The 15,104-nt window shown below is 34.1% G+C and overlaps 1 protein-coding gene across 2 annotated transcripts; it reads right to left on the bottom strand.

Annotated features, from left to right (window-relative positions):
* Positions 1-325: 325 nt before the first annotated feature.
* LOC128232129 (perlucin-like protein) lies at positions 326-14,702 on the bottom strand. 2 transcript variants are annotated; one of them, XM_052945507.1, is made up of 4 exons: positions 14,565-14,702; positions 12,769-12,869; positions 11,965-12,055; positions 326-1,701 (listed from the first exon to the last, which is right to left on the bottom strand). In XM_052945507.1, the coding sequence occupies exons 1-4, from the start codon at positions 14,659-14,661 to the stop codon at positions 1,487-1,489; spliced, it is 504 nt and encodes a 167-aa protein (XP_052801467.1). In that variant the 5' UTR covers positions 14,662-14,702; the 3' UTR covers positions 326-1,486. The 2 variants fall into 2 exon arrangements, with proteins under 2 accessions (XP_052801467.1, XP_052801468.1); XM_052945508.1 differs by having other exon boundaries at positions 326-1,695.
* Between the last annotated feature and the right edge of the window lie 402 nt (positions 14,703-15,104).

Genomic DNA, 15,104 nt, shown 5'->3' with positions numbered 1-15,104 from the left:
CTTTTTTTACTTATTCTGAATCGTTAGTCACGCGGATGCCATGTATGGCTGCTTTACTTACACTTAAGAACATCTTTCGATCATTTTAAGTTTAAAAATTGACTAAGACTAGAGGTGTTTTCAACGATAATACTGTCCAGATACAGCAGAAGGAAATGTGTTTATATTTTTGTTCAATCTCTCATGTACCGTACATATTTTGGTGACCGAAACCAACAACTACTAAATGGGGTTTGGCACTGATGGGGAAAGTTTTACCGAGCTTAATCTTTTTTTAATCCGAAATGGAGCATTCTCGGCAGAGACAACTACTAAAATATAATTGATATCCTTTATTAAATATTCTGTTTTTATTTTCAAAATAACCAGGCATTTGTTTCTTTTTATACTTTGTATAATGTTTAAACAAACAAAATGATAGTTTAATCTTTTTCAAGCTATGTAAGATTTTTTATTGCGAATCATAACAATTCAAAACGCCAGACAGGTCATTGGGCGTCACGTCGTATTGAGTTACGTACTATGATGAATTCAAGCACTGCATAAGCTTCAAAATCAATAAATATGGAAAGTAGCCAATAGTCTGAGATGGTATAACCATGCTGTGATTCACTGTCATGTGATAATCAAAGAAAATAAAGGCATGCAACAATGAGTAGGCACTTCTGAATTGTTGTAGTTTGCCCCATAGGACATTATTGATAACATTTGAAGATTAATGTAAAAACGTTCGACAGAACAATTAATAAATACATAAAATCTGAGGTGGCATTTTTTCAATGCATTCTAGATTAAAACGAACACGCTTCGATTTGACAAAAATCGTTCATTAAAATAAATCCTGTGTATTATATACAAGACAGAAATCTTATTAAATTCTGATTATCTCGAAGTCCGATTTATTTACATTTAATGTAATTTCGACTTAAACGAAACTAAACCAAATAAAACTACATGAACGACATTGCAATTATTATTTTTAACTAAATGAAATTTTAAGGAACTTTCTAATTCCATTTTCGCACTGGTTGCTGTGTTTATTATCAACGTTAACTTTTAAATTTTATTAACGTCAATCACTTCTTTTGTAGTGAATATGAAATAAGTGCAAGAGGTCTTTAAACAAATGTTATGCACTATTGGTAATACATACATGTTGATGTATGTGTGGTTCTGTCGTGTAAGTGACTGTTGTGCATTATCCCTGTGCCCTAAATCAGGGTCTTCAGAATAGTTTGGCTACTGGGTTTTTCCTGTATTTTTAATTGTATACTGTGTTTAAAAATGGAGGACTTATCAATGCCGAAAATTGTTCGATCTCAATACTTGTCATGCCTGTTTTCAAAACGTGCACATGTCAACCAATTTCTAAGCTGTAAATTAAATCAATGTTTGAACGTATTTTCATGTTGAAGTATTATTTATTTGCCTGTGCTAATACAATAGAAGTACATGTGATATATGTCCCTGTAAATGTCGTAAGCAACTATGGCTTTTTCTGGCAAATGAAGTGGTTCTCAGTTTTGCAAGCATCAATGGTCCATAGTCCTTTCTGATCGATGCTAACGCAGTTCTTAGCGGGATCTAAGATCGTCTGCCCTCCGATAAAGTTATTGTACGTCAGCCCCTTGCCGGACACTGTCGACTTGAATGTCCCGTCATCTTCGACATCATTGGCGTTTATCCAATATTTACCTGTAACTTTATACTATTAGATGCTATAACAATAGTATTATTTATGTTATGTTATATACAATGTTTATGTATAACCTTCAATTAGCAATTTAAATTTCACCATTTAATATTGAAGCAGGTCTACCCGTATATCTCGTTTCATGTATTTGCGTATCTGATGGGTAACGAGATAACTCTACAAAATAAATAAAACTGTGTAGATAATAAAAAAGCATGCGAAAGTCAGATTTTTACCGTAAAACTGTATTCTCTGGAGTAACTGATTAACAGTCGCGACAGAACGCTCTTTCAATGGAATATATTTAATCCAAAATACTACATACCAGTTAGTTGTACACGTTAAAAAGGTTAAGGCCACCAGCTTTAACTCAGAATGTAATATAAGCATTGTTTAACATTACTGGATATCGCCTTTCCGCTCGTCCGTTTTTTTAAAGAATAAAAACGAGTCGACGTATTAGTCAGGGGGTCCAACGTGTTTTGTGTTTGCCGAATTTTAAGTGAGGGAAATGTGTGATGTGGAAACAAAATTCAGGTTACATTATATTGTTTTTAAAAAAGTTGCAACAATCACAAAGCCTCAATACATGTGTTGATTGTATAGTTTAGAATGTTTTGACAGAAAAACCTATTTTTAAGTTGTAATAAAAACTTCTTCGAAAAACAATGCAAAAATAAAATTGCTCAACTTGTACAATAAAACATGTCTCTAGGGAAGATTAACTACATACGATTCAAGGGATGTATGTACTACACATGTTTCAAGGGATGTATGTACTATACATGTTTCAAGGGATGTATGTACTACACATGTTTCAAGGGAGGTATGTACTATACATGTTTCAAGGGATGTATGTACTACACATGTTTCAAGGGATGTATGTACTACACATGTTTCAAGGGATGTATGTACTACACATGTTTCAAGGGATGTATGTACTACACATGTTTCAAGTGATGTATGTACTAGACATGTTTCAAGGGATGTATGTACTACACATGTTTCAAGGGATGTATGTACTACACATGTTTCAAGGGATGTATGTACTACACATGTTTCAAGGGATGTATGTACTTCACATGTTTCAAGGAATATATGTACTACAAATGTTTCAAGGGATGTATGTACTATACATGTTTCAAGGGATGTATGTACTACACATGTTTCAAAGGATGTATGTACTATACATGTTTCAAATGATGTATGTACTACACATGTTTCAAGGGATGTATGTACTACACATGTTTCAAGGGATGTATGTACTACAAATGTTTCAAAGGATGTATGTACTACAAATGTTTCAAGGCATGTATGTACTACAAATGTTTCAAGGGTTCAAGGGATGTATTTACTTCACATGTTTCAAGGGATGTATGTACTACACATGTTTCAAGGGATGTATGTACTACAAATGTTTCAAGGGATGTATGTACTACAAATGTTTCAAAGGATGTATGTACTACAAATGTTTCAAGGCATGTATGTACTACAAATGTTTCAAGGGTTCAAGGGATGTATTTACTTCACATGTTTCAAGGGATGTATGTACTACACATGTTTCAAGGGATGTATGTACTACAAATGTTTCAAGGGATGTATTTACTTCACATGTTTCAAGGGATGTTTGTAATACATATGTTTCTAATGATGTATGTACTCCCCATATCAAAGGATATATGTTCTAAACATGCTTCAAAGAATGCATGTACAACACATCTGTCAAGGGATGTATGTATTCCCCATATATAAGGATGTATGTACTACAAATGTTTCAAGGGATGTATTTACTTCACATGTTTCAAGGGATGTTTGTAATACATATGTTTCTAATGATGTATGTACTCCCCATATCAAAGGATATATGTTCTAAACATGCTTCAAAGAATGCATGTACAACACATCTGTCAAGGGATGTATGTATTCCCCATATATAAGGATGTATGTACTACAAATGTTTCAAGGGATGTATTTACTTCACATGTTTCAAGGGATGTTTGTAATACATGTTTCAAATGATGTATGTACTCCCCATATCAAAGGATATATGTTCTAAACATGCTTCAAAGAATGCATGTACAACACATCTGTCAAGGGATGTATGTATTCCCCATATATAAGGATGTATGTACTACAAATGTTTCAAGGGATGTATTAACTTCACATGTTTCAAGGGTTCAAGGGATGTATGTACTTAACATGTTTCAAAGGAGGTATGTACTACAAATGTTTCAAAGAATGTATGTACAACATATGTTTCAAAGGATGTATGTACTACAAATGTTTCAAGGGATGTATGTACTATACATGTTTCAAGGGATGTATATACTACAAATGTTTCAGAGAATGTATGTACTACAAATGTTTCAAGGCATGTATGTACTACACATGTTTCAAGGGATGTATGTACTACAAATGTTTCAAGGCATGTATGTACTACACATGTTTCAAGGGATGTATGTACTACACATGTTTCAAGGCATGTATATACTACACATGTTTCAAGGGATGTATGTACTACACATGTTTCAAGGGATGTATGTATTACACATGTTTCAAAGGATGTATGTACTACACATGTTTCAAGGGATGTATGTACTACACATGTTTCAAAGGATGTATGTACTACACATGTTTCAAGGGATGTATGTACTATACATGTTTCAAGGGATGTATATACTACAAATGTTTCAGAGAATGTATGTACTACAAATGTTTCAAGGCATGTATGTACTACACATGTTTCAAGGGATGTATGTACTACAAATGTTTCAAGGCATGTATGTACTACACATGTTTCAAGGGATGTATGTACTACACATGTTTCAAAGGATGTATGTACTACACATGTTTCAAGGGATATATGTACTACAAATGTTCAAGGGATGTATGTACAACATATGTTTCAAGGGATGTATGTACTACAAATAATTCAAGGGATGTATGTACTACACATTTTTCAAAAGATGTATGTACTACAAATGTTTCAAGGGATGTATTTACTTCACATGTTTCAAGGGTTCAAGGGATGTATGTACTACACATGTTTCAAGGGATGTATGTACTGCACATGTTTCAAGGGATGTATGTACTACACATGTTTCAAGGGATGTATGTACTACTCATGTTTCAAAGAATGTATGTACTACAAATGTTTCAAGGCATGTATGTACTACACTTGTTTCAAGGGATGTATGTACTACTCATGTTTCAAGGGATGTATATACTACTCATGTTTCAAAGAATGTATGTACTACAAATGTTTCAATGCATGTATGTACTACACTTGTTTCAAGGCATGTATGTACTACACATGTTTCAAGGGATTTATGTACTACAAATGTTTCAGAGAATGTATGTACTACAAATGTTTCAAGGCATGTATGTACTACACATGTTTCAAGGGATGTATGTACTGCACTTGTTTCAAGGGATGTATGTACAACATATGTTTCAAGGGATGTATGTACTACACATGTTTCAAAGGATGTATGTACTACGCATGTTTTAAGGAATGTATATTCTACACATGTTTAAAGGGATGTATGTACTACATATGTTTCAAAGGATGTATGTACTACACATGTTTCAAAGGATGTATATGCTACACATGGTTCAAATGATGTATGTGCTTCACATGTGTCAAGGGATGTATGTACTACATATGTTTCAAGGGATGTATGTACTGCGCATGTTTCAAAGGAATGTATATTCTACACATGTGTCAAGGGATGTATGTACTACTCATGTTTCAAGGGATGTATGTACTACTCATGTTTCAAAGGATGTATGTGCTACACATGGTTCAAAAGATGTATGTACTACACATGTGTCAAGGGATGCATGTACTACACATGGTTCAAGGGATGTATATTTTACACATGTTTCAAGGGATGTATAGAGAATACTAGGTTAGTGCCGTGGATGGAGGAAGTTTATCTGGCAAGGCGGAGGAATTTATCGGGTGAGCCGAAGGCGAACCCGATAAAATCCGCAGCCGAGCCAGATAAACTTTCTCCATCCACGGCACTAACCTAGTATTCTATTTATCCTGTTACTTTGTTTAATTAAACACTATAAACCCTTAAAATTAATAAGAATCTTTAAAAGTAAGGGGGACAACTGTTTTTCCCTGTTGACGTCATCACACTCGGTATCCATGTTTAAATCGCCCCCAAAATAGTTCGTAAAACTGTTCAACTTTTTTAGTACGTTTATATTCAAAGTCATTGCATTTTAATACGTCAATATCAATTCAAAACATAAAAATACTTTTAAACGTGCATAAGCATGGATCAGTCTCTGAACATTATCTGATGATGTAACAATTATTCCGCAAGTCAGAGTAAGTACACAGGTCAAAATTCAAGATCACGAGTGTTTACAAACACTCGCAACATATTAAATGGATTTAAATGATGTTGATAGTGTTGAATGGTCATAACTGCACCGGCAAAGAGATCATTCATTTCTGTTGTAAGTGAGATTTTGTCATTCACCACAGAAATGGAATAAACTATCGACGAGTATCGTTGAATGCTGTTTCACAGTTTCCAGCATTTGCGGGTGGGGTAAGATTTTCACATCTCATGAAGATTTCAGGTCGATTGTTTTGCCAGTGTCATTATTTTGCATAATGATGGGACTTTATGGGCGAGTGATTGCTGAGGTCGGCTGTTAGTGGTCCATTGATAAGATACTGAAACGGCAGTTCTGCTTTTCTTCTGACATTGCAGAATATATAAAAGAAGTTCGTTTTCGCGGTCACATGACCACCTGACTGTAGATAAACATCACGTGGTCTACTATCCTAATAAACTAAAGTTTACACGGCACCTTGTTATTGGACCGATTTGTATGCAGGTGACAGGATAAATGTACTACTCATGTTTCAAGGGATGTATGTACTACTCATGTTTCAAGGGATGTATGTGCTACACATGGTTCAAATGATGTATGTACTACACATGTGTCAAGGGATGTATGTACTACACATGTGTCTCGGAATGTATATTCTACACATGTTTCAAGGGATGTATGTACTACTCATGTTTCAAGGGAAATATGTGCTACACATGGTTCAAATGATGTATGTACTACACATGTGTCATGGGATGTATGTACTACATATGTTTTAAGGGATGAATGTACTACACAGGTTTCAAGGAATAAATATTCTAAATATGTTTCAAGGGATGTATGTACTAATCATGTTTCAAGGGATGTATGTACTACACATGCTGCAAGGGGTGTATGTGCTACACATGGTTCAAATGATGTATGTACTACACATGCTTCAATTGATGTATATGCTGCATATGTTTCAAGGAATGTAAGAACTTCCCATTTTACAAGAGATGTATGTACTACACATATTACAAGGGATGCATGTACTACACATGGTTCAAAGGATGTATGTACTACAAATGTGTCAAGCGATGTATATACTACACATGTTTCAAGGAATGCATGTACTACTCATGTTTCAAGGGATGTATGTACTACACATGTGTCAAGCGATGTATATACTACACATGTTTCAAGGAATGCATGTACTACTCATGTTTCAAGGGATGTATGTACTACACATATGTCAAGTGATGTATATACTACACATATTTCAAGGAATGCATGTACTACTCATGTTTCAAGGGATGTATGTACTACACATGTGTCAAAGGATGTATATACTACACATGTTTCAAGGAATGCATGTACTACTCATGTTTCAAGGGATGTATGTACAACACATGTTTCACAGAATGTATGTACTACACATGTTTCAAATGATGTATGTACTACACTTGTTTCAAGGGATGTATGAACTATACATGTTTCAATTGATGTACGTACTACAAATGTTTCAAGGGATGTATGTACAACATATGTTTCAAGGGATGTATATACTGCACATGTTTCAAGGGATGTATGTACTGCACATGTTTCAAGGGATGTATGTACTACACATGTTTCAAGGGATGTATATACAACATATGTTTCAAGGGATGTATGTACTACACATGTTCCAAAGGATGTATGTACTACAAATGTTTCAAGGGATGTATGTACTGCACATGTTTAAAGGGATGTATGTACTACATATGTTTCAAAGGATGTATGTACTACACATGTTTCAAAGGATGTATGTGCTACACATGGTTCAAATGATGTATGTACTACACATGTTTAAAGGGATGTATGTACTACATATGTTTCAAGGGATGTATGTACTACGCATGTTTCAAGGAATGTATATTCTACACATGTTTCAAGGGATGTATGTACTACTCATGTTACAAGGGATGTATGAACTACACATATTACAAGGGATGCATGTACTACACATGGTTCAAAGGATGTATGTACTACAAATGTGTCAAGCGATGTATATACTACACATGTTTCAAGGAATGCATGTACTACTCATGTTTCAAGGGATGTATGTACTACACATGTGTCAAGCGATGTATATACTACGCATGTTTCAAGGAAAGCATGTACTACTCATGTTTCAAGGGATGTATGTACAACACATGTGTCAAGCGATGTATGTACTACTCATGTTTCAAGGGATGTAGGTACTACACATGTGTCAAGCGATGTATATACTACACATGTTTCAAGGAATGCATGTACTACTCATGTTTCAAGTGATGTATTTACAACACATGTTTCACAGAATGTATGTACTACACATTTTTCAAAGGATGTATGTACTACACTTGTTTCAAGGGATGTATGAACTATACATGTTTCAAGGGATGTAAGTACTACACATGTGTCAAGGGATGTATATACAACACATGTTTCACGGGATGTATGTACTACATAATTTTCAAGGGATGTATATACAACACATGTTTCACGGGATGTATGTACTACATATGTTTCAAGGGATGTATGTACTTCACATGTTTCAAGGGATGTATGTACTACACATGTTTAAAGGGATGCATACACTATACATGTTTCAAGGGATGTATATACAACACATGTTTCACGGGATGTATGTACTTCACATGTTTCAAGGGATGTATATACAACATATGTTTCAAGGGATGTATGTACTACACATGTTTCACGGGATGTATGTACTACATATGTTTCAAGGGATGTATGTACTTCACATATTTCAAGGGATGTATATACAACACATGTTTCACGGGATGTATGTACTACATATGTTTCAAGGGATGTATGTACTTCACATGTTTCAAGGGATGTATGTACTACACATGTTTCAAGGGATGTATGTACTACAAATGTTTAAAGGGATGCATATACTACACATGTTTCAAGGGATGCATGTACTACACATTTTTCAATGGATGTATGTACTACACATGTGTCAAGGGATGTATATACAACATATGTTTCAAGGGATGTATGTACTACACATGTGTCAAGGGATGTATATACAACATATGTTTCACGGGATGTATGTACTACACATGTGTCAAGGGATGCATATACAACATATGTTTCACGGGATGTATGTACTACACATGTTTCAAGGGATGTATATACAACATATGTTTCAAGGGATGTATGTACTACACATGTGTCAAGGGATGTATATACAACACATGTTTCACGGGATGTATGTACTACATATGTTTCAAGGGATATATGTACAACATATGTTTCAAGGGATGTATGTACTACACATGTTTAAAGGGATGCATATACTACACATGTTTCAAGGGATGTATGTACTACAGATGTTTAAAGGGATGCATATACTACACATGTTTCAAGGGATGTATGGACTACACATGTTTCCAGGGATGTATGGACTACACATGTTATAAGAGATGTATGTACTCCCCATATCTAAATGTTGTATGTACTTCTCATGTTTCAAAGGATGTAAGTACTCCCCATATCAAAGGATTGATGTACTACGCATGTTTCAAGGGATGTATGTACTACACATTTTTAATAAATGTATATACTACACATGTTTCGAAGGATAAATGTGCTACACATGTTTTAAAGGATGTATGTACTACGTATGTTTGAAAGGATGTATATACAACACTTGTTTCAAGGGATGTATGTACTACTCACGTTTTTAGGGATGTATGTACTATACATGTTTCAAGGGATGTATGTACTACACATGCTTCAGTGGTTGTATGTACTACACATGTTTCAAAGGATATATTCACTACACATGTTTCAAGGGATGTATGTACTTCCCATGCTTCAGTGGATGTATGTGCTACACATGTTTCAAAGGATATATGCACTACACATGTTTCAAGGGATGTATGTACTACACATGTTTCAATGGATGTATGTAATCCACATGTTTCAAGGGATGTATGTACTACACACGTTTCTAGGGATGTATGTACTACACATGTTTCAATGGTTGTATATGCTACACATGCTTCAATGATTGTATGTACTACACATGTGTCAAGGGAAGTATGTACTTCTCATGGTTCAAAGGTTGTATGTACTACACATGTTTCAAGGGATGTATGTACTACACATGTTTCAATAGATGTATGTACTACACATATTTCAAGGTATGTTTGTACTACACATGTTTCAAGGGATGTATGTACTACACATATTTCAAGGTATGTATGTACAACACATGTTTCAAAGGATGTATGTACTTTACATGTTAAAAAGTTTGTATGTACTTGACATGTTTCAAGGAATATATGTACTACTCATGTTTCAAGGGATGTATGTGCTTCACATGTTTCAAGGGATGTTTGAACTATACATGTTTAAAAGAATGTATGTACTTCACATGTTTCAAGGGATGTTTGTACTACACATGTTGCAAAGGATGTATGTACTACACATGTTTTAAAGGATGTATGTACTCCCCATATCAAAGGATGTTTGTACTACACATGTTTCAAAGGATGTATGTACTACACATGTTTCAAAGAATGCTTATACTACACATGTTTCAAAGGATGCTTATACTACACATGTTTCAAGGGATGTATGTACTGTACATGTTTCAAGGGATGTATGTACTTTACAAGTTTACAGGGATTTATGTACTTTACATGTTTCAAGGGATGTATGTACTACGCAGTTTTCAAGGAATGTATGTACTTAACATGTTTCAAGGGATGTATGTACTTTACATGCTTCAATGGATGTACATGCTACACATGTTTCAAGGAATGAAAGTACTACACATGTTTCAAGGGATGTATGTACTATGCATGTTTCAAGGGATGTATGTACTAAATATGTTTCAAGGGATGTATGTACTACACATGTTTCAAGGGAGGTATATACAACACATGTTTCAAGGGATGTATGTACTGTACATGTTTCAAGGGATGTATGTACTATACATGTTTCAAGGGATGTATGTACTACACATGTTTCAAGGGATGTATGTACTACACATGTTTCAAGGAATGTATGTACTATACATGTTTCAAGGGATGTATGTACTACACATGTTTCAAGGGATGTATGTACTACACATGCTTCAGTGGTTGTATGTACTACACATGTTTTAAAGGATGTATGTACTACACATGTTTCAAAGGAGGTATGTACTACTCACGTTTTTAGGGATGTATGTACTATACATGTTTCAAGGGATGTATGTACTACACCTGCTTCAGTGGTTGTATGTACTACACATGTTTCAAAGGATATATGTATTACACTTGCTTCAAATGATGTATTTTCTCCTCATGTTTCAAAGGACGTATGTAATACAATTGATTCTAGAGATGTATGTTTTACACATCAAAACTAAATAAAAAGCACTTTCATATTTTGGTATTTCAAACCCACCTATGCACTTTGGAACTCCCCAAGAGTGACATAAACATTATCTTTTTAATTATTCAGGAATCATACAAAGTATTTGCAATAAACCTCGCCGCAGTGAACCTACGTGTAACCAAATATATATTTTCATAATTATGATTGTGCCAACTGTCAGGAATTTAATATTTAATAGTTTATGAATTTATCTGACAGTTGAAGCTGCCGGACGGACTCAGATTTTTGACAAATATGCCAATCACCAATAAACTGAACGTTAGTGTATGAGATAGCAGGTTGATGTGGTTCGGCTGTGAGCACAATAAAGAGAGCGCTGTAACTTCAAATGTCCTTGACGTTAGTGTGGACGTCCTTTGTTATACACATTTTTGATCCTGATAATTAAATCCTTCGTTAACATGGGTAAAGACATGGGCCATTCAGCACATAACACGCAATGTAAAATACAAAGCCATGCATTTTTGTCAAACGAAAACAGATTACCATACCTCCGAATTGAGTGATCAGATTGGCCAGTCGTACATTCATATAAAAGTCAGAAACATCTACCAAGGATGACCCCATCAGGTGACAGAAGGCCTGAAAGTGTACCGTGTAATTAAATGTCTAAAGTTAGCTGGTATAAAATTGATATGAAAGAATTGATATTGTGATGATTTCATATTGTGATATTGACATATGGTTTAGTCTTTTTCTAAAGATTTATGGACACTGTACTCTATAATGTAAATTATATATAATAGGTTCACCCAAGAATGTTGTTCAAATGGAACATTCCGGTTTGGTCTCATGATGTTAGTTAATATAAAAGCAGCGAGAGGCATAGGAATAGTCAGGTGGCGGATCCATGGTCTAGTGGTAACACTTGACTTTAAATCCAGGGGTCGTTGGTTCGAATCCCCGGCAAACGACTTACAAAGAACTAATCGTCTTCCGGTCCGGGAAGGACGATAACTGAGGGTCCCGTGTGACGGTGTTATACACTGTTGTACATTTAAAAACCGGGGTAGATCTAACATTGGTTATATTCTGTGCACTTTGCTAAAAAACTAATATGACTAACACTCTTAAAGGAGCACTCTCCGAATGGGCATTGTCCGAGTGCGAGTATAAATAAGCTTTGTGTTGGTGCACTGGAGCGTATCGTTTAGCCGTGTATAAGCCAAGCTTTGTGTTGATGCACTGGAGCATATCGTTTAGCCGTGTATAAGCCAAGCAATGTGTTTTATAGTTGTCAATATTGCTAGATGTTTGTTCATTGTAGATATGAATACTCTAACATTACAACTTACATGAGCATTTATCCACGAAGCCTTCTCCTGCTGGCTGAGCCAAAGACACGTGGTCCGTCTTTGATCAGTCGCGTATTGGTTCCATTTGGTTGGACATTGCACTTGAATAATGAAACATTGGTCAAGTGTCAGTACAACAAAACACATTTAAACAGTAAAAATATTCCCGATTTCAAGACTTATTTACAAAACAACCAAAAGGTCGTGGCCAATTTGAACAAATAAATAACAGTGTTAACGGATGATGCCAATGCATATTTTATACAAATTAAACACTTAAAGGAAATGTGTATAAATGAATCTTATCAAGTATACATCATAACTGTTATAAATAAGGTTTATATATTTCGCATCCTATATATGAATATAAATCTACGTTTATGTTTAACTGACAGGCAAACGTCATCCTATTACCGAATAAGCATATATATGTATATACAGCAGCTATAATGTATTTGTTATGCAAATATACATATTTCATACTAGAACACGTTTAATTATACTTTGGTTTTCTTATTGTTTAAAACATTACAGCGTAAATAATTTACAACCTTCATCTATGTTTGCGCTGTCTCCATCATTTCTCTAGAGGATACATTATAGTAACACGATAACTACAACAATTGTCATGGAGAACCAACAATGGTTTTATACAAATTAACATATACATGCATACATTTGTCATTTAACTTAATGAAGAATTAAAGTAATCCCTAATGCAAACCATGCAAATCACCATGAATAAACTCAAATAAAGCAAAACTTCGTATGGTACATATTTCAAGTGTATACTCATCATTTGCCCAAAATGGACCAGCTAACATTATTATTGTAAAATAAAACTATAAAATGTGTTTGATAAAAAACATCCTATATGAACAAACAATTGTATAAATTGATTAAAGAAAAAGACATCAAGATACAAAAAAAAACCTATGTCTTTTACTGTTAGTACAAGCATTTGGACATTTATAATGGTTATTTAATAACTTGTCCCCAAACTCGTAGGCTACGTTTTTTTATATAGCTTGGTTTACGAACCGTAGGACCCGATTCATCAGCTCAGAAAAAGTTTTGGAGAATGTTTAGCATATTTAATATAATTCTTTTTTTAGGAAATGGGTAAACTTGAAAATTCAGTGACAATTTATTACATATAACAATATGAATGATATAATGTAGGCACTGTAGGTAACTCAACTATGCGCTAAGCATGGCCGTTATATTGTCTTATTACATCGTTTTGCAATCAATATAACAATTAATATAATTAAGCTTTTAATTGAAATATTTTATGAAAAACTTATATTTAAACGTATTGGTATAACTTCCTAGTAACAATATTAAAATTATTAGTATATGAAGCAATATGGTATTCTAGGCATTAAGAATGTCACGTGATATGCAGATTTACTATTGACGATGTGCGCGCTAAAGTTAGTCTATGCATTCGGTTTTATAGCATGTTCATTATCACGTTAAATGCATTTTTTTAAACATTTAAAACTGTCAAAAAGATTAAGATAAGTCATTTGGATATACATTCATTTCGATAAGTTTACATTACTAAAAAGTACTGGGACTGGAACTTAAAACATGAAGGATATTAGGATATGTGAGGTTAAATTTAGATAAATAGATGAAATCCAACGTTACTTTTATGAAATATTTAATAAAAATAAACAAAAAATACGCAACGACTTTCAAAAATTTATTTTACATAAAAAATAAGTAAAAATAATTGATAGTTTCAAGTAACAAATGTTGTACAAAATAAAGCTTAAAAGTATCCTTACCTTGTGCTTTTATAGTTGTTACACATAATAACGTTAAAATAATTGCGCTTGTCAGTTGTAAATCCATTGTGAAAAGTGTTCTTGATAATGCGTTCATATTTAAAATAACGTTTTATTTATACTCTTGATAAGGCGTATCTATCAACATAGACGTCAGGTGTGATTGTGAGAGGAGTGTGTCGGCTCTGTCAGCTGTGAGTAATACTTGCTTGTTTTGTTTCATGTGCAAAACACACGATTTCATGACAAGAATCACTATGTTGATCATCGTTATCCTTATGCGGACAAGACTTACATAAAACATTTTGTACAGATCATTTCTGCGCACGTTTTTCGTGCTCAAACGGACTAAAATATAATTATCCGGCCGTGTTTCTTATATATATCCCGTTTTAAATATTTTCAGCAACACAGACGAAAATGACTATAGTACTGAGTAACATGTCTTAACTTAAAAAAGACTCGTTCCAAAATAGTATTTTTCAAAAACATGTATAAAATATTATCTTGTGTTTGGATGTCACTTGGTGTCAAGAATTT

Source organism: Mya arenaria, chromosome 4 (assembly GCF_026914265.1).
Source record: "Mya arenaria isolate MELC-2E11 chromosome 4, ASM2691426v1".
NCBI classification, from domain to species: domain Eukaryota; kingdom Metazoa; phylum Mollusca; class Bivalvia; order Myida; family Myidae; genus Mya; species Mya arenaria.
This window is presented reverse-complemented; position numbering and strand designations above follow the sequence as displayed.